At 34.3% G+C, this 22,026-nt stretch overlaps 2 protein-coding genes across 3 annotated transcripts; one reads left to right on the forward strand and one right to left on the reverse strand.

The window, feature by feature from the left end:
- Positions 1-16,664: 16,664 nt before the first annotated feature.
- Positions 16,665-19,074, forward strand: LOC126774241 (uncharacterized). Its single transcript, XM_050495664.1, has 2 exons — positions 16,665-16,819; positions 18,051-19,074. Exons 1-2 carry the CDS (start codon positions 16,687-16,689, stop codon positions 18,695-18,697), a joined length of 780 nt encoding a protein of 259 aa, XP_050351621.1. The 5' UTR covers positions 16,665-16,686; the 3' UTR covers positions 18,698-19,074.
- Positions 16,717-19,372, reverse strand: LOC126774255 (uncharacterized). Of its 2 annotated transcripts, none has more exons than XM_050495690.1 (3): positions 19,062-19,372; positions 17,783-17,939; positions 16,717-17,649 (listed from the first exon to the last, which is right to left on the reverse strand). In XM_050495690.1, exons 1-3 carry the CDS (start codon positions 19,370-19,372, stop codon positions 17,641-17,643), a joined length of 477 nt encoding a protein of 158 aa, XP_050351647.1. In that variant the 3' UTR covers positions 16,717-17,640. The 2 variants fall into 2 exon arrangements, with proteins under 2 accessions (XP_050351647.1, XP_050351646.1); XM_050495689.1 differs by having other exon boundaries at positions 16,717-17,654.
- Positions 19,373-22,026: the final 2,654 nt, after the last annotated feature.

Raw genomic sequence — 22,026 nt, forward strand, 5'->3', positions numbered from 1 at the left:
TACAAAGTATATTTTATCAAATACGTTTTAAAATTTAAATGATAAATAATTAAACTATGTATAAGGAATGTTAATAAACATTTTTTTTGAAAAATGTTAATATGTTTTAGACCATGGTCTTTAAAAGCATAATATAATTCAAAAAAATACTTTTCGTCACAACCTTGTAGTATATAAACAAATGTTTTGTTAAGTAAATAAAAGTCGATGCGAACTTGATTTTTTTGACTGTGAGGTAGGTAAGTATTAAAATAAAATAAAAAATACATAAACAACAATATATCGTTGCATGCAAGTTATTTAACATTACAATCACGATGTGTTTAACTACAAAGGAATAATGGATTAGGCATTGTACGCAGTCGTAATTACGAACTAACATGTACTTTATGATTTATATTTTCTTGATTATAATTCATCTCGTGCTTGTCGGTGAAGAAAAACATCGTGAGTATTATCAGTAATTTCACTAAAATTCTGCCACATGTGTTTTCCACTAACCCGCATTGGAGCAGCTTGGTGGAATAAGCTCCTAACCTTCTCCTCAAAAAGGGAGAGGAGGCCTTAGCCCAGCAATGGGATATTCACAGGCTTTTACTGTATACTGTACGTACTTTATGCGCAATTTATTAAGCATATAAATACATTTATTAAATGAACATTTTATATTTATTTAGTTATAAATCTATTATGACACAAATAATATATTTTAGTTAGTCAATCCAAAACGGTCTCATTATAGTATATTATATTAAATAGAATTATATTTAAATTGTTTCACAACTTCATTTAATCGGATTGAAAAAAATATTTTGTAAGTATATTACTTATAATAAATTTAACTATCCTGAGGGCAAGTGGGAAACTCTAAAGCCTAACGAGAATCCTGAAAAGCCGACCAGCAGCACTAGGCCGTAGTTTTTTACTTTTATGTTTTTTTTCAAAAAAGAGTAAACTCAGTATGCTAGGATTATAATTATATATTTACTATCTAATTATATTATTATTAAAAGAATAAACAAATAATCAATATTCGGTTATGATTCATGAGTTCGAACCTCTGAATCATCCCGGCCAAATATTGAAACTAAACTTTAAGCCACTTCCACCCAATCTATTGATGATTCTCATCCTGATGGTTGCCCTTTTATTTTTACTAGATAATTTATTATGGATTAGATTTTGTTTATCTTAAAAAACTTATAAGGCAATATGCGTTATTTGTACTATGGCAAACCTAATTTACTACTTCATAGAACCCTTCTCTTTTTATTTGGAATGCTTGCAGTAAGAGATACGTAATTACAATAACATTTAACGTAATTAAGTACGGATGATATTTTAAAAATAATAATAATAATCATGTTCTCCAGACCGATTTAGATCACGGCGGCCAATCTCAAGAGAGATGAGCGAACTACCCAGGAGATATAATATATAATGTGTGTGCGCAAACACAGATGCACTCTCTCTTCCCTAACTCTCATAATCCGATGGGACGGCATACCGACACGACCGGAAAGAGTTAAGGCGCAGGACCAACGGCTTTACGTGCTTTTCGAGGCACGGGAGTGTACACACTTCCAACTTCCAGACTCCGGGCTGCTGCTGAGAATTTTCTGTCAGAAAAACCCGATAACTTTTTACTGGTCCAACTTGGGAATTTCATCCAGGACCTCCGGATCTACGGCCTTACATCAAGCCACTAGACCAACGAGGTCCTTTTAGTATTATCGAGTGTTTTAAAAATAACGGCAACATGTATGTTAATAACTTATTAACGAGTTGTTGTGGTTTAGAATGTTGTAGATAATTGCAATGAGGGTTCTATCATTGTGTTATTTATTACAAAATTATTATAATCATTAAAATTGTAGTACCTACCAGCTAGCTCGTGATTTCAATAGCAAAAAGTTAACTATATCAATATCATAACGTATCACTTGGTTGTTGGATGTAAGCCTATCAGGTATAACACACTTAATAATTAGTCTACAGTAAAACGATACAATATTTCCTGTGTTCACGTTGAAAGGGTGCACTAACTATTCATATCTAATTCCAAAGTACACCTTTATGTCGTTTTGCGTTGAAATGAAAGAATGTCATAGATATAACAATTTTAAAATATATGTAGACTGGAAAATTGCATATAATAATATCACAGTTTATAGGGTGTCTTAGTCTAAGCACAAGAGGTGATTTGTAGAGCAAGTTTAGATTTCCTTATATTTATTATTATAAATACTTTAATATTACATATATTGACGTTTCTGAGATATCTTGGATATATAACGATTTGGTTCTCCAAGTAAACATTAAATTATCAAAAAAAATGTACGTTCTTTTATAACTACACAATTATTAGAACTATTTTTATTAGCATTATTATTTTTCTTCGGCACATACTGGAACATAAAATGAACATTGACATTAATAATTATAAAAATTTTAATTACGTGTTAAAATTGTATACAAGCCAAAAACAAATAAAATTAAATTTTACATTACATTATTGTCTTAGACCTCGACTAAGTCTAAGATAACAATGCAATGATAGATCTAAAAGTCCCAAATCCGGACAGAAAATATTGGGTTTTCCGTCAAGAAATATAAATAATAACAAACTACATATTCCACCATTCAATTTAACGTGACGCCACAATATTGCAAGGGACCCTCGGTACACGAGTCCTAGGTGCACTTGTTAGAGTCATTTAATTTTATTAACCGTGTTTGTTGGTCAGAGGCCAAGTGCCAGCACACCGAATTTGCACCGGATCAGTTGATATCTTTCAGTTAACAAGATAATTCGCTTCGTCCACTCGACGTACAATGAGTAACATCACACTAACATTGTATCGTTCTAATATTCTTAACTATAGAGATTATTTTGCAAAAAAAGGTTTATTTCGACCAGCGTACACGCGTTCGGACGGGTAATTCCAGCATTGTTATTGATTTAAACATATTTCTTATGCCGAGTAAAGCTTGGTAAAGGTTATATTTTTATCATTGGAGAATATATTTACATCCTGATTAAGAACCAATTTTAATTACGAGCAGGTGAAGAGATTGTAGAACGCCAATAACTGTTAATTATTATTGCTAGTTTTGTCACATTTTATTTAAATTAAACGTATAACAATATTATTAATATTTTTTTCTTGTTGGAAAGCTTAAAGCTGGAGACTGATTAATTATACGAAACGTGCTTAAATGATCTTGCAATGACACGTTGACTTATACTGAGTTACTTATTCTTATATCGTATATACATATAAAATAAGAGCAACGTCACGTGGCAACGTCGCGAAAAAAAGGATTTAAGGTTTCAATATATTTCTCTTCTTATTGTAGCTTGATGGGAATGCGGCCCGTCCGGCTGCTGGGCACTCTTGCCTTTTCCTCTGATCCTATTTGTACAGGTGCCAATTTCGTATTTTCGTCCGACTGAACTTAACAGTAACTCTTTATTAAGTCAAATCAATTAAGAAAAGTAGCAATTGTCTATGGTAAAAGTTCGCATCCACATATTCAACAGTACGCCATAGAGCTAACTGTGGGTTGGGTTTATTTTGATACTCTTATAATGTAATGTAGAGACCTATATAGAAAGTTCACACATTATCGAGACTAGAAATTTAGTTTGATATTAGTACAGTAACGTTATAAATAAAAAAAACAGTCATATGTGGTGCACATAGACCTCATAATCTTAATCTCCTATAAGTGAGTGATTCAGATCACTGTTCTGACTATACGAATGCTCCCATTATAACCTTACGTTACATAATGTTACGTACATTACGTTCAGATAATAATCAAATCTATTCAAAATATTTTTATTAACTACAATACACTTTTGCAAATACTTATGAATCGTCAAGCACTACCACGATAAATCGTTAAGTGCAAGCGATACAGGAGACCAATTCCACTAATGTAAAATGTTTTTTAAATATTCCTCATAAAAAAACCTCAGCTGAGTGGCAACTGCATCGAAACCAAATTGAGGTGATGTTGGTTAAGTAAATTAAAATTATGAGTTTTAAAAGTGCTTACAACTTATAAACTCCTCTTTTTTAAATATTTTAGACATTTTTAATAAGGTAACTGCGATATGGCTTCATAGGTGTAGCCAAAAAACACAAGCGTTAGTGTTTAACGATTCGACTTCGATTTAACTCTGAAAATTAGTGGAATAGCGTTAAATAACGTTATCGATTGAATTGTTATAGAAACCATTAGCAAAACGCAACATATGATATTGACACTTGATTGGCATTCGGATTTCAGTTTTATTTAATTATTATGATATTTAACGTACTATACTTTATAAACTTCAGTTAAGTTCCAATCTAAAAAATATACTGTACAGTACAGTAACAGCCTGTTAATGTCCCACTGCTGGGCTAAGGCCTCCTCTCCCTTTTTGAGGAGAAGGTTTAGAGCTTATTCCACCACGCTGCTCCACTGCGGGTTGGTAGAATACACATGTGACATAATTTCAATGAAATGAGACACATCCTCACGATGTTTTCCTTCACCGTCAAGCACGTGATGAATTATAATCACAAATTAAGCACATGAAAATTCAGTGGTGCTTGCCCGGGTTTGATCCCACGATCCACTTATAACCACTAGGCCATCTCAGTTTTTTCTAAAAAATATGCATACATCAAAACCCTTAAATAAAACAGAATTTTCTGTTTCGACATGAGCAAAAATACCGAAGAAGTAAGATATCGCCTCACTTTTACTGCGATGGATTGACTATAAGAAACGAGTCAGTCACCAGCTTCAATCAAATTATGAAGTAATGGAAACAATGAATGAGTGTATCCGTGCTCATAATGAACGAAACACTACCTCCGACACACTCAAATATCAATAATATCAACAATATACATAATACATGTGAAAATTTTGCATTATTATGAAAAAAAAATTCTGGTTACAATACTTAATTAACATCATAAAACCATTGAGAATACGTATTCCCACGGCGAGTCTGTGTTTTACGTGAGATAGAATACTTCCGCGTATGAAATACGAATGGGATTAATATATTGAATATAAATATAAATTTGTTTATTGTATTATATTGTATTTCTATTTTATTGTATTAGGCAAACAGATAAAAATTATGGTAAATAGTCACCATCGCCCATAGAACCAACACTTACATCGTCACAGCGCCACCAACCTTGGGAACTAAGATGTTATGCCCCTTGTGCCTGTAGTTACAGTGGCTCACTTAACCTTGAAACCGGAACACGACAATACTAACCATTGCTGCTTGGCGGTAAAATATATGATGAGTAGGTGGGTGGGTAGGTTCCTTAGTGGTAGGGCTTAGTGGTAACTAACCGCCTAATGATAAATAGCCATAGACAGTGGTACGGTAAGAATATTAATTATTCCTATCACGGTCAACGATAGCTATGACAACTAAGGTATATGGTATATCCCTCTATGTTTAATTATACTGGCTCACTCAGCATTCAAACGAAAACAACAATACAAAGAATTGTAGTATAAGTATTTGGCGGTCGAATAAATGACGAGTGGACGGTCCACCCAGAAGACATTGATTAATAATAGCAAAGTAACAATTTTTTTTTATAAGCTATTGTGCCAATTATTTTGTGTAAACTGAAAACATAAGGTTGTAACCATCAAGTTGGCACGATATAAAGTCATGTGTTAACTTTATAGTCGTGAGGTCATTGACATAGATTAATTTTATTTATTTACCATTTTTTGCCGGGCTTAAAAATACTTTATTGTTATGATGTCATATTAGAATTTTCCAGTAAATAGTTCATGGAGAAACGATGAGCTATCTCGGCATAGAATAGTTCAAGAACAAATGAGTTAATTATTAAGCAACAATGGATAATATACTGATGGTTTAAATGGTTATATCTTTTTGCAACATTGAGTAGGGTATATAGATCACCCTGAGACATGAGCGAAGAACGGCAAGCGAGATTGACAGCAGGTGCATGTGATAAAACGATCTCGCAAACTCTCCGATCTGTGTCAAGGCCATCGCAGGGCTAAGAATCCCATAACCAGTAAATATAACGCTAGAATTTTATAAAATTATAAGTAAATAATACTTCGAGATACTTTTATTATTTAATAAATTATAACTAAATACGTTTTGACGTATATTTTCATTTAAAACCTCGGAACCGGTAACACTAAGTTACCTTGTTCCGCCACGAGCTTTCCTGAATTATAATCGTAATAATAATAGCCGTTCCGTTGCAATACTTGTTTTAATTAGTTTGTAGACTATTATTCTTCGACCAATTACAATAATCTGAATATTTTCCTTCGAAAATCAAAATAGTTTCAGTTCTCCTAAGCGATTTAAGCCACGGCGCCAAATCTTAAACGGGATTAACCAACTACGCGGACTACGCGGGATGTATTGGACAGACGCACTCTCTATTCCCTTACTTTCATAATCCGACAGGACGGCAATCCGACACGACCGGGAAGAGTTCAGGTGCTAGACCAACGGCTTTAAGTGCTTTTCGAGGCACGGAAATGTACACGTTTCCAACTTCGAGACTCCAGGCTGATAGAGAATCTTTGATAGAAAAACATAATACCATTTGAATGGTCCAACCCGGGACTACCTCGTGATCTGTGGCCTTATATCTAGTCACTAGACTAACGGAGCAGTACTTTTACAAATACTTTTGAACCGTCAAGCGCAACCACCATGGTGATTGGTTAAACGGTATTGCAGTCTAGATCTACAAGCATCAAATAATTACGTGTTCATAAACTTCGGAAACAAAAATTTTTGAAGCAAAATTATGTGTCTCTTAAAATAATAAAATGATTTAAAAACTAATTTAATATCATTGTCACAAGTGTATTTATTGTTTACGCAATAAATATAACCGTATTACAAATGTATAAGCGTTAAGTACGTACGCAGTAATGCGATACGTATCGTATACGTACTATGTGGTTAAGTGGTATTCGTGTTCCATTGAAACTAATGACTCAAATTTAAATTAATCATCAATAGCAGTCATCGTACCTGAGTCGTCTTCCTTATAATATAAATTATAGTCATTTGTGGTTTTATAAGTACATTTTTTTCATCAAACGTGCTTATTGATTTATATACAAAATTCTAATAATTAGACATTTCAGATCTAACAATAAAGCTTAGCTAAATGATTATAAGCTTTTCAAAAGTATTTTTTTTTTCTTTAAAAGTCTGGGTAGTTACAAAAGTATCCATTACCTATTCTACTAAGAGTAGTGCTAAGAGTAACTACTGTGTTTGTTGGCGGTTCTCGGTGTAATAATAATTCTTGTAAAAATGACGAATCAAAGAACAAGAGCCCACTTAAATAAAGTTTATTTTGATTTAATTCTACTGCTAACTTTAACATACCTCAGTTTTACACTTTAAAAACCAGTCGAAGCTTATTGATAATAATATTAAGAATGTTATATTCATATTACATACATAACTTATTTAAAATGTTTTTTTGTATTATTCATTTTTTTTCTTTCTTTAATTTTGTATATATTGATAATATAATTTATTTATTCATATATATTATGTGTATTTTATATGTACATTTATTTATTGGTTTTGTTTTAATTAAATATTAATATTATTTTATTTATACCACCACCTACCTCATATCTTATCAGTTATTACTTACAACGTTGGTTGCCTGGAAGAGTACGCTATGTAGCGATAAGGTCGCCATAATTATACTTTTACGTAGGCAGTATACATTTTTTGTATTTTTCTCTTTGTGGTGTGGTGTACAATAAAGTATACAGTAAAGTAAAGTAAGAGTGAGAAACTTTTTGCGAAAAGTTAAAATATGCGCCTTGACTGTAATTGTTCAATAATACTCTGATTAATTTTAAAACTTTTTATTTTAAAAGAATACTCAAATTAATTTGTGTTTAATTACTGAATTAATCTCACGGCCTAACTATGATTAGCGCAAAAGAAAGTATAGTGCACAAATGTGTATATGAGTACACTCTATTCTCTTACTCTCAAAATCCGCACGGCAATCCGAGAGTAAGATCAACGGCTTTGCCAAGATACAGAGATGTAGGACAGTAGTATCCCGACAATAACAATAATAAAACAACTTGTTATTGGCCCTATCCGGGAATTGATCCCCGGACATTGGGAACGCCATAATTATAAACTATCCATTATACCAAAGACGCAATTTAAATAACACACAATAGAATATGCAAATATAAGAATAAAATAATTCGATCATATGATTACTTTAATAATAGCTGCTTTATCATATTGCGTACAGACTTAATAATAATAATTTACAATATTATCAAGTTCAACTCCCTCATTGGTATATAAAAATAGATTGTAACAAGAAACTTGATTCTCAGAGCAATGAGTATTTATAAAACTCATTAGAATAAGAGATATGGACCTGCTTTAATAGAAGTACGGACTACGAAGTTACATTGAAATAATTATTAATGTAAATTAATTATTTAATACGAGAGTTTATATCAGTTGCTCTTAACCTTTAATTAATGAAGGCCCAAGAAACGTTCTTAGTAATACAGAAGCTTATCTCGAGTCCTTGTCAAGATTATTTTTGTCTCAAGTATTTGTTATTGTTGTGCTGGAATTTAACTATTTTGTAGTCATTTACAATTATTACTGCTGCAATGTTTATAGCTATTTAACATTTCCATGAAATATGTCTATAACGTGTCACTGCTAATACCTCTCTCTTTGAGAAGGTCTGGAACATATTTCACCACGCGGGTATATATTGACTGATTCGTTGGTCTAGTGGCGTGATGTAAGGCCGCAGAACCGGAGGTCCTGGGTTCAATTCCCAGGTCGGGCCAATAAAAAGTTATTGGGTTTTTCTGTCAGAAAATTCTCAGTAGCAGCCCGGAGTCTGGAAGTTGGAAGTGTGTACACTCCCGTGCCTCGGAAAGCACGTAAAGCCATTGGTCCTGAGTCTGAACTCTTAATTGCCGTCCCATCGGATTATGAGAGTTAGGGAATAGAGAGTGCACCTGTTTTTGCGCATATACTTATGCACCATAATATCTCCTGCGTAGTTGGCTATTCTCTCTTGAGATAGGCCGCCATGGCCGAAATCGGTCTGAAGGACATTATTATTATATATTGCGGGTTTGTGGCTACACATGTGGCAGAATTCCAGCAAAAAAAGAAATATGAAAATTTCCGCACGATGTATTCTTTCACTGAAATTAATTATACACAGAAATTAAGCAAATGAAATTCAGTGGTCACCATCGTTTAAGACTTTCTAACCACTAGCCCATATCGGCTCTGTACGTCTATAGAAGTCATAACTTGTGATTTATGTCTAGTGTACTGTGTACTCTCCCCCTTCAAAGCGGAAAACGGCAATACAAAATGCTGATGTTTAGTGGTAGATTAAACAACTCCTGATATATATAAAATATAAGGGTTACGATTTTACATAATCACATAACGTAAAATATAATAAATACATTTTGATGTGAAACATGAATTGGAGCAACATATTTTGTTTAAGGATAAGACCGTTAAGTCTATCATATGCCGTGACGGTAAACGACAGGCACCCTCTTGTCGTCGTGCCCCCTTTCCTCCGTTGCCCTTTATTCTCTTTTGTGTGCGTGATGCATATTGCAGGTACTATATAGTTCGTTGCTATATAATATAATATACGAATCCTTATGCTTATATTTATTTTAGTCCATATTTATTTATTGGTTTTCTTTAAATACATATTTTTTCCATAACCATCAATTTCGATGTATCACATCTGCCGAGCATAAGGTGTGGAACGATTTTTTTTAATAACCTCGATAACACGAACAAGGTCATAAGAAAATCCTAGATAACAAAATACAACATCCTTATAATTCGTCTAAGCTTGTCTGATTGACGAGTGATCTCACCGGCGCCAATAGTTCCGTGGTTTATGAATCGTGAAGATTATATTAAGATGGAGTTAAACAAAATTACATTTTAACTACTGTAAATTAATGTGTAATAAAGATATTTTTAATTAATGTACAGCTGCGTCTCCTTCAAGGAAAATTGGTTATACTTTGGGGTCAACATGCGTTAGGGGTAATGTTCAACGAGAAATAAAACAATATTGTGTTATTGTTGGTGACTTTCTTAAGAGTAGCAAAAATTACACGTCGTTCTGTATATCGCTACGAGTATAATATAACTAAGCTACCCATCCCGTCTTCAAACCTACAAGCCTTCACCAACCGATCCCGTATTTGCTCATGCATTTTACAACACGTCCATTTTACGTCATAAATTATAATAGTAAGCTGAAGACTCGGAAACTGCCAATTTAAAAGTGGAAATGCGAAAAACCCTTAATTATCATTTTCAGAAAATATTTTATTTTATAAATTGACTTAACTCTAAGTATGAAGTTTTAATATGATTCCGTAGTTTTATTGTGCATAAAGCCGTATGGAACATCATTAACAAACTAATTAGTAAATAAAATTTACGAGAGCTTACTTATAAATTTATTCTGAAAAATATTTAAAATGAATATCTTAAGAACACATTTTTAAGTGCGCTTTATTTTAACGCTTGGAGTTTATTTACCTTTATGAACGGTATTATAACAGATGAAACACGTTTTCTAAATAGGAATTCGTTGTTCTCCGTAACAAGTGGTAATAATAATAATGACATGACTAGATGTGATAAGTATTTGATTGCTACCTCGAGCTGAATCATCAACGTGGGTATTGTTTACTGTTCATATTTATTATGTGCTAAACTTTGTACTTAGCTTTGTTTTCAAGTTCACGGTTACACTTCATAATGGTTTCTTACCAAATAAAGGATACAATTACAAGGATAGTTTTCTTTAAATACAAATGACCTCCAATTTGAGAGCTATTTTATGTTCTCTATTTTTGTTTTTTTAAATATAACATTAAAAGCAGAATTGCCGTTCGAAGATTTTACAAATCGATAACGTTGCTTACTTGGCTGTAAAACACGCATCATTTCTAATGTTAAAAATATTTATGATTATTTTTTTCTTTTGTGCCAATATCGTTATTTAAGTTTCAGTTCAACTTTTTCTGTTAAATTACAACTGCATTTTCATTTATTCATAGAAATCATATGAAATTCAATATTATAAAATACAAAATACAACAAAAACATCTTTTATAAACAAGTCTTCAGAAACGGGCTAAAAATTTATTACATAATGACGTCTGCTGCTAACTTTATAGATCATAAAATTCCAACAATGTTATTTCATTGTTATATTTAATGAAACATAGTAATGTAGTAAGTAACAGCTTGTGAATGTCCCACTGCTGGGCTAAGGTCTCCTCTCCTTTTCCGAGGAGAAGAATAGAGCTTATTCCACCACGCTGCTCCAATGCGGTTTGGTGGAATACACATGTGGCAGAATTTCAGTGAAATTAGGCACATGCAGATTTCCTTACGATGTTTTCCTTCACCGTAAAGCAAGAGATGAATTATAATCACAAATTAAGCACATGAAAATTCAGTGGTGTCTGGGTTTGAACCCACGATTATCGGTTAAGATTCATGCGTTCTTACCACTGTCTATATATATTATAGGTTTATTAATAATGCCTAACTGAATAACTGAATAAACTACCAAATCTATAAGTAAACCTTATGCCAGAAGTTTCAGTACGTTTCGGAAAAGGTTTTTCTATACATATTTTTATTATAAACCTACGTAGTTTCGCTTCTTAGTTTCACACGCTTAAAATTTATATTACCCACGACTCAAAAACGTAAATTTCATGTTATTTTGTATTATATAAGTGAATATGATTAAGTTGTACAATATTATTATACAATATTTTTTGTTGGTACAGTTGTGTCAAGGTTTCTAGCATAGTATTCTCAACGTATAAAAATGACGAGAGCCTTTTCAGATAATTGTTTACCGGGCATTTACATTACACTGTAACGGATGACGAGCATTAACTACGGCTATATGTATGACAAGTTAACAACGTAAAATAAGACAGGAATGTGACCAATATGAAAAAATTAAAAGGTACCAAATTGTCTATGATCTCATCCTTAACTCACAACGTAACATGACAGATGACAATTAGACTGTAAATAGTGCGTAGAAAATATATTAAAGAAAGAAGGCAAAAGACTAATATAGGGTAAAGGTCAATTCCTTAAGAAAGCTCCGCCGAACCACGAACGGAGCACAGCATGACAGGAGTCGCAAATGCGTTATATCCAAATGATCCCGCAGCTTCTCTAATCCGTGACAAGTACGGCCATCGCAGTGGTATAAGAGAGTAAGATAAGTAAGATCCCACAAACCCCGATTTCCCCCAAGGGAGTCAGGTACCTTTTAAATATTTCCACTGCATGAAAAAAAAGTGTAAAGGCTAAATTTATTTAGTCGGTAAAAATCTAATAAATACTTTAGAGAATCCACCAAATTAATTAAACCACCCACTCTTAGAAATCTAATGCATGATGTCAATCATTAAAAAAAATGTTTGCTTAAGGATTGCTAAGGTAACTTTTATATTTAAGGAATAATTTTGCAATTTCATAATTGGTAAGCGCACAGTCAATAGCAGCAGGTATAACTTATTTTGATTAGCAAAATTTAGTGAAATTATTAATCCACGTGTATTACACGTGTGTAAGGCCAGTGTCCTTGCGTGCTGTTGTAATTTTTAAGTGATATTAAACAAATTCTCACCTGGCGTGTTTAATACTGACTTATCACCTAATGACATTTATAAATAAAATTAATAATACAATACTGATATACCTTTGAAGCTTCTTTTGAAACTTTAGATTGGAGAATTTTCATTTTATCTAGACGAAATTTTATTATATCGTGAAGTGAAGATTTACGTGATTTTTTTATTTAATTATTTAATTTTCGAATTTATATTATTATTATTTATTTGAGAATTGACATAATTTAGTCTTAAGGTGTTGTAATAAAATATTTATTATTTTTCGGGTAAATCCGTTGTAGGATTGAAGAGCTTTTTAGTGAAGTATTTTGTTCATCAACAAAATAATCCATACAATGTTCTATTCTTTGAGATAAAGGTTGAACATTAGTAACATACAAAGCCTAGTGGCTAGAATACATGAATTCTAATTGAAGACACGGGATCCATTCCAGCAAGCATTATTATATAAATTATTGATTCATTACGTGTTAAATATTCTTACGACATTTTACAAACGAATTATGCAACTAAAATATTTTGGATAAAGTTTCGTACAATTGTACATACATATATTATTAAATTTTTCACCAAGTACAGTAGTGTTGGGGAATAAAATTCTTCTCTTTAAGAGCCATTATTTACCCAGTCGAGAGAATATTTAGCGCACGTAACTAACTGATCGATAAAAATAATTGCATTAAATTATTACTTTATGTAATAGCGTGATTGTCGCATTGCGATTTGCATCCTCCTGACCAATTTCGGTCAAGGCGGTCTTTCGCTGAAATAACTGTTTAGGAGATATAGTGTACAAAAAGGTCCACAAACATAAGTGCGCCTTTTTCCGTCACTATCATAACCATTGGGACGATAATCCGATAAGACCGAGAGAGTTCAGACGAAGGATTGGCTCTACGTGCTTAGCAACAACATTATATTGAGCAATAACATATAACTCTTAAGTCTTACTTATATGTATTGTCCTATATTACGTTAAAGTAAGAATGACAAAACGGTGTTTCGTATAAATGACGAGGTGTCAGTAAGCTGTCAGACACTAGTTCATTGTTCGCTTCGCGAGCCCTATTGTGAATGGTTATGTAATAATTCAAACTCGCTTCACTGACGAGGAGTGAAAGCTAATGTTGATTGGATAACAATGACATTGGGTTCTTATCATATTCTACAAAACTTTATAGTCATAATCATGAGCTCTACTGTATTTTGCTCAGAGAATGGTTATATTTTTACGTACATTGTTACGTTGGTTTAGTATAATAAAAAGCCGTATGATCGATGATGTTTTCCATTGGCGTTTCTTGCCCCTAAAATAACACACTTTCCATTATTTTACTCCATTATTTTATGAATTTCCATTTTGTAGCTGCAATAATAATAATAATTAATTATAAACTTTCTTTTCTTAAGTTGTGTAAATTGAAAAAAATATTTCTTAGTCTTAGCCCGTGCTATACTTAAGACTTACTCGTGTAAAAAGGTTCATATTTCTAGAGCTTTCAGTTGAGGCTATACTTACCTTGTTTGGCAACCAATCAGTTTTAGAGTTTTATTAAGATATATATAATGATATACCCGTATTATGTACCTGAGCAAGTAGTTATATAGTATAATAGTTTACTATTGATGTCATCACTGTGCAAAAACGAAGCGTCTGACCTTAACTGATGTTGCTGCTGGACCTTGACTAATGAAAAAATTTAGTCACTGATAAATATAACTTGGACCGCAAAATAAAATTAGGATTTACTAAACAAAAACAACGAAAAATACTTACTATCCAAATATGACGTAAAGGAGTATATATATTATTTGGGACAGAATCGTCATTTACCATCAAGGTTTTTGATGACATCATTAATAGCTATGAAATATAATTATTTTACTTCAAAATCAAACATCATTAGGTTATTCATTAGTTAACTGCTGTATTATAAACGTTAAGAAATTAAATAGTGCCCAATTTTATCTCATTCTCGATTACGTCTCACATGATTGCGGTCGTAAACGTAAAGGAACTATGAATCATGAGTGCTCGCGCACCGAACTCGCACTCATAGATGTAAAAGAGTACCTTGTATTTTTGTTGCGTATTTATTTAACACTAGATAGTCGTGACGACGACGACTACGCACGAATAGGTTTCAATTCCATGGTTTACTTATTATAGTAAGCGGATATATAAACAAATTTAGAGATTTATGAATTCGTACTGTGCTAATTAATTCAATAGCATAATGACAGTTGACTATCTTTTTTCTTTATTGCGTTTGTTATGTCTTGTTCTTAATATGTCTAAAAATATTAATCGAACATGAATGATGTAAACGAAAATTTTAATTTTAATAAAACGATTTAAATGAATACATTATTTATTTTCATAAAAAATAATACCGTGTGGCAATAACTAAACGATATTTAGTGTTTACAATCTCTTTAAAAGTAAAAATGCTTTGTGTAACTTATCTATTAAATATACAGAATAGATACATTTTGTCGTAGTACATTTTTGTTATTATCTGCAAATCTCATTTACAAAGTTTTCTTGTATTTTTTATTATATAGTTTTGCTTGGGAATACGCTCGGGCTGACTGATTTTCGAATTTACTAAAATCTCTTTTTTGAGTTTGATTTATACTTATGTTAATGTGTTTTTGTTGTAATTGGCATCCTTGTTTTCTAAATTGATTTTGTGCGTATTTCAAAATAAATAAAAACGTATTTATTTTTAGTATCGAATGCAGATTTATTAACGTGAAAAAGCGATTTATGATACCGTAATTAGCAAAAGTGAAGGATATGCCGAACAGACATTTATTGAATTCAAGATAACCAAAGCTATTAGCGTTATTTCGAAAATAATTACGCTGTTTATATTCTATCCTCGTCAAGTTCATCGTAGTAGTTATTAAGGTTGTCACGATATCAATTAAATATTAATTATAAATTATAAATAAATACGTAGGAATTTATTCTTCGATTTGTTTTTTAGTAAATCCAGTGTAGTAAATCACTTCGTACCTAACTCATGAAATGTTGAAACCTAACTGACGCTACTACGCTAATTAATTATTATTGTCAATGTGTCATATCACTTTCTGACATTTCAGCATCGTGTTCTGCGATTAGTTTTAAGTATTCTTAAATAGCTCTACAGAAAGGTAAGGGTCCGTTCACACAGACCGGCTCGGAGAGGAGAGCAGATTTTTATCACGTTGGAAACAGTGTTTTGAGTGATTGTAGTAAAGTTTATTTTTGCATTTGCACCTTTTTTGTCATTAAAAATGCCTGAACGCGCTTCGTGTGAAGTAATAAAAGGAGCCGACCGGCTCCGCTTGCGTGCTCTTTCTCGCTCGCGCAGCCGATCGGCTCTGATTGCGTGCTCTTTCTCGCTTGCGCAGCCTGTCGGCTCCGATTGCGTGCTCTTTCTCGCTCGCGCAGCCGATGGGCTCCGATTGCGTGCTCTTTCTCTATCGCGTAGCCGATCGGCTCCGATTGCGTGCCCGCTGCGGCCGCGCCGACCGCCATTTTGATAGCAACATTTGAACGTAAGGGTCCGTTCACACAGACCGGCTCGGAGAGCATCGGCCTGCTTTTTTCTTTTCACACAGACCGGGTCGTATACGCTTGGAATTGGCCGGAGCGGAGCCGCCAACTATTTCACATCGACCATTCGACAGGCTGCGCAAGCGAGAAAGAGCACGCAAGCGGAGCCGGTCGGCTCCTTTTATTACTTCACACGAAGCGCGTTCAGGCATTTTTAATGACAAAAAAGGTGCAAATGCAAAAATAAACTTTACTACAATCACTCAAAACACTGTTTCCAACGTGATAAAAATCTGCTCTCCTCTCCGAGCCGGTCTGTGTGAACGGACCCTAATAGTTGTGCGTACTTGTACGAAAAGATGAATGATGAAAAATTAATAATACTCGTGTCAAAATATGAGTGTTTATTTGACATAACCAAGCCATCATATAGCGATCGGATAATGAAAGACAATGCATGGGAGGAAATTAGCAAATGTCTCGGAATAAGTGGTAAGTAAGGTTTTCATTGTTTTACACCTACCCCCAGATACTCAAACGAATTTTAAAGCAAGGGCTTCTTAAACTCGTGCTGCGACGTGTTAGATTCAAAGTCAAAATAGGAATAACATGAGTTTAAATGCGCCCTTACTTTAAAAACTCGTTTGAGTATCTGATCGTTAGAATATACTTATGTAGTAGACAATTTTTATTAAATATAACTTAAGAAACTCGCGTAGCCACTTGATCTTGCCAATCTAAAGCACCACTTGATGAAAAATAATCCTTAAATTTATTCCTTGTGGTTAGAACTGCGTCGCTATTAGAACTGTTTTCATTATTATTGTCTGTTATTGCTGTTAATAAATTTATATTGCTGTGAAATTCATTCTCTTGTCCTGGCGTCCGATTTTCTATTAAAAAATTATGTAAACATGTAGTTGCTAATATAATTAAATCACAGTACTTCGGCTGAATTTTCATTCGTTTTTGATAAATTTCAAATCTTTGAGTTAGCATTCCAAATGCACATTCTACGACTTTTCTTGCCCTGCTTAAACGCAGATTAAATACTTTTTTTGATAATTCTGTTCTTGCTTGTTCTCTTGGATACGGCCGCAATATATTATTGCTCAAAGGAAATGCCTCGTCTCCTATAAAAACATGTGGTAAGCTTTCAGTGGTACTAGGTAGAGGTTTATTTGGGGGCAGCTTTAACTTATTGGTGTTGAGTTTTTTCCAAAATTTTGAATTCTGTAAAATTCCGCCGTCGCTATTTTTACCATATGATCCGACATCAACAATTAAAAAACTGTATTTCGCGTCGACCACAGCTAGTAACACTGTACTGAAAAAGTTTTTATAATTATAGTATAAGCTTCCACTATTATCTGGTGCCTGTATATTGACATGCTTTCCGTCTATAGCGCCTAAACAGTTAGGAAAATTCCAAATATTAAAGAAATCACGTGAAACCTTTTCCCACATTTCTTCATCTGGCATCTGCATAACTATGGGCATCAAAACATCACAAATTACTCTGATTGTCTCATGAATAATTGAATGAACTGTAGAAATTCCCATTCGAAAATTAAATGACAAGTTTTTGAAACTGCAACCAGTGATGAGGAATCTGTAAAAATAAAACAAACACACAAAATAGAAATATAAGACTGCCGTACCAAAACGAACTATAAAATAAAAAAGAGTTATGTTATTAATTTTTCATTTCTGTTCTTTCCAGTGACGCAGTGCCAGGATCGTTGGAAGAAACTGCGAGATAACTTCAGAAAAGCCTATTATAACCGAAAAGGCAAGAGTGGCGATGGTGCAACTACGTCCAAATTGATAAAATTTGAAAAAGAACTTTCTTTTATAATACCATTTTTTCGCAATCGAAACCAAATATCTAATGTAACATTATCATCGGATGATTCAGAGCCTGGCACACCAATACCACCACCATCGACATCATCTAAACGTTCTGACCATTCTGAAGTTGAATCGCTTGCAAGTACTTCTGGCTCGAAAAAGAGACCACGCTTAAGCAAAGATGTTGCTACGGTTTTCGAAGAGTATCTTGAAGAAAAAAGAAATACTACACCCCGTGACAAGGCATTACGTAATTTTTTTTTGTCTATGTCAGATACAGTGGAAACATTCCCAAAAGAAGTCCAAGCACGAATTAAAAGGCGCGTGTTTAACATTGTTAATGAAGCTGAATTAAGTCTGTATGAAAATAGTACAGATTTGAATTATTCTTTGTCTATAAATTCACCGCCATCGACTAATCAATCTACTTACCTAGTGTCAAACGAAACCTATATTCCTCAAAACTATCCAGATCAGACTACTTACGGGTACAATACCAGCACACAAAATACAAAATAATAAACAATCAAAAACAATAATAATTATAATAATAATAATTAAACACACACAAATCTGTACTATTTAATTACATTTCATTAACGTAAATAATGCTTAATAAATGGAGGGCTGTGATTTTGTGATCTATTTAGATGTTTGTGTTATTTAACATGATTAGTATAAGTAATTTACATTTCATTAACGTAAACAATGCTTAATAAATGGAGGGCTGTGATTTTGTGATCTATTTAGATGTTTGTGTTATTTAACATGATTAGTATAAGTAATTTACATTTCATTAACGTAAACAATGCTTAATAAATGGAGGGCTGTGATTTTGTGATCTAAATAACATGATTAGTATAAATAATTGTTTTTTATTTACCTTAAAGTTACCGTTAACCTTTCTTCGGCTGTAATGGTGCAACGATAATTTGTAGTCTTTTTTGTTATATGTACTCTTAACAAATCTGTCAATTTCAAAAATTGCCAATATTCCATACGATAATACTCATAAAATTTTAGGCTATCTCTCTTCAATTCCTCGAAAATGGTGTGAAACTCCCCATGGATTAGTCTGTTTTTCCAAATATGTTTTACCCATATTTGTTTCCGCTTGCGCTTACGTTTCCTATGTTCTATTTCAAGTAATCTTGCTAACAAATATATTTCTTCGTCGGAGCTATCTAAATCCATGTTTCGAAAAGCACACGTTAACACACCGAAAACAAAACTTAGACTGCGCGGAATACTGGCACTGCATTTGTAGTGTATCCACCCGACTCCGAGCGCATCCGACCGGCTCCGAGCACATCCAACCGCACCCGCTTTCAGATCTCTTCCAGCCGGTCGATGTGAAATAGTTGGCGGCTCCGCTCCGGCCAATTCCAAGCGTATACGACCCGGTCTGTGTGAAAAGAAAAAAGCAGGCCGATGCTCTCCGAGCCGGTCTGTGTGAACGGACCCTTAAGGTGATCTTAGACACATTCACTCTGAAGAACGTTCAATCGAGTAAGTATTTATTTCATTTGACTTTGAGTTTTTATGCCGAATGCCAATATCTTACTTTGTAGATCGGTTCACTAATTATCTCATTATAAAGTATATTATTAACTCACTTTTGTGTTTTTTTTTTGTATCTCAATGTCGAACAACGAAACAGGAACCACCTCAATAGTTCAAACGAAACACTTTATTATAAGACGTACTAAATATTTGTGACTTGGGATATTAAAATTTGCATAATATTAAATTTTAAAAACACATATTTTATCTTATTTTAAATGTTCTCTTGTTATTGTAATTAGGTTTAATGTATTCGTACAGACGTGACTATGACTATACTACTAACTAAATATTAACTGTATAACTTTTTATAATATTATAATTTATGAATTTTTTTGCTATGGTTTGTGTCTTCAAATTCTAAAACAACAATGTTCAAGTATTAATGCTGTGTACCATTTATTGAATAATCCTTTACTTTTTCTTTTTAATTGTTGCGATTGATTGGTTTATAAATATTCTCTGTATAAAGAATTTAACATTTTATACTGGTTAAAATTCGAAAAGAAACAAGTCTTAGTTTAGTAGAAAATAAATATGAATAAAAGATTTTTTTAAATGAGCACTTACCAAAATGCTATAAATTGAGAGATAAACTGAATATACACCTATATTTTATTTGTTTTAGTAATTCTCATTCAAATATAAAATATATAAGGACTTCAAATCAAAAATCAACAGCCAATCGTTGTCCACTGCTGAACATAGGCCTCTCCCAAGGTGCGCCAAAGCTCCCTGTCCTCCGCCTTCCACATCCAGTTGGTGCCCGCCACCTTCTTAAGGTCGTCGGTCCACCTGGCTGGAGGGCGCCCTACGCTGCGCTTGCCGATTCGCGGTCTCCACTCTAGGACTCGTCTGCTCCAACGGCCATCGGTCCTACGACATACGTGACCAGCCCACTGCCACTTCAGCCTGCTAATTTTGCAAGCTATATCGGTGACTCCGGTTCTTTTCCGGATAATCTCATTTCTGATCTTATCCTTCAAAGATACTCCGAGCATAGCTCGCTCCATAGCACGCTGAGCGACTTTGAATTTGTGGACTAGTCCCGCAGTTAGTGTCCACGTTTCGGCACCGTATGTCATGGCAGGTAAGACGCATTGGTTGAAGACTTTCGTCTTCAAACATTGCGGTATAGACGACTTGAGGACTTGACGAAGGTTGCCAAATGCTGCCCATCCCAAGCGAATTCTTCGATCGGCTTCCTTCTCGAAGTTGTTCCTACCGACTTGTATTATCTGTCCTAGGTAGGTATATTCACTAACAACTTCGAGAGGTTTCCCCTCGACGTATATCGGTCCCGGCACGACATGCCTATTGAACATGACCTTGGTCTTGTCCAAGTTCATACCGAGACCGACACGCCGGGAAGACTCGCTTAGGCTACGCAGCATTTCGGTGAGTTGTTCCAGTGACTCTGCTATGATGACGATATCGTCGGCAAATCGAAGGTGTGAGATGTACTCGCCGTTTACATTGACTCCATACCTAGTCCAATCCAGCGTTTTGAAAACGTCTTCCAACGCGTTGGTGAACAGTTTCGGGGATATTACATCCCCCTGTCTCACCCCTCTGCGCAGTTGGATCGCCTTCGTCTTACAGTCCTGGATGTGGACAGTCATTGTAGCGGCGTTGTACAGACATCTCAGTACCTCGATATATCTCCAATCGATATGACATCTCTGCAATGAGTCGAGCACTGCCCAGGTTTCGATGGAGTCGAAGGCTTTCTCTTAGTCCACAAATGCCATACACAGCGGCTGATTGTACTCTTCGGTCTTCTGCACAATCTGCCGAACAGTATGGATGTGGTCCACGGTGCTGTAGCCTGATCGAAAGCCGGCTTGCTCTGGGGGCTGGAACTCGTCAAGTCATCTGGCGAGACGGTTCGTGACGACTCTTGAGAACAGCTTATACACGTGACTCAGGAGGGAGATTGGTCTGTAGTTTTTCAAGAGGGTTTTATCACCTTTCTTGAAAAACAGTACCACCTCACTCCCGCTCCACGTTTCCGGGGTCTTGCCATGTTGGATGACGGAATTAAAGAGGCTTGCTAGCTCTTTCAGGACCGGAGTCCCGCCTGCCTTAAGCAACTCTGTTGTGCTTCCGTCATCTCCCGGAGCTTTGTTGTTTTTAAGCTGTTCTAGAGCCGCCCTAATCTCGCCTTGGTCAACGACCGGGAGCTCCTCGGAGTAATGGCGCATAAGAGGGGCGCGCTGGTCATCAATACTGATTCCCACGGGTTTATCCGATCTTGAAGAGAACAACTGCCCATAAAACCTCTC

The sequence above is a fragment of the Nymphalis io genome, chromosome 16 (genome assembly GCF_905147045.1).
Source record: "Nymphalis io chromosome 16, ilAglIoxx1.1, whole genome shotgun sequence".
Lineage (NCBI taxonomy): Eukaryota > Metazoa > Arthropoda > Insecta > Lepidoptera > Nymphalidae > Nymphalis > Nymphalis io.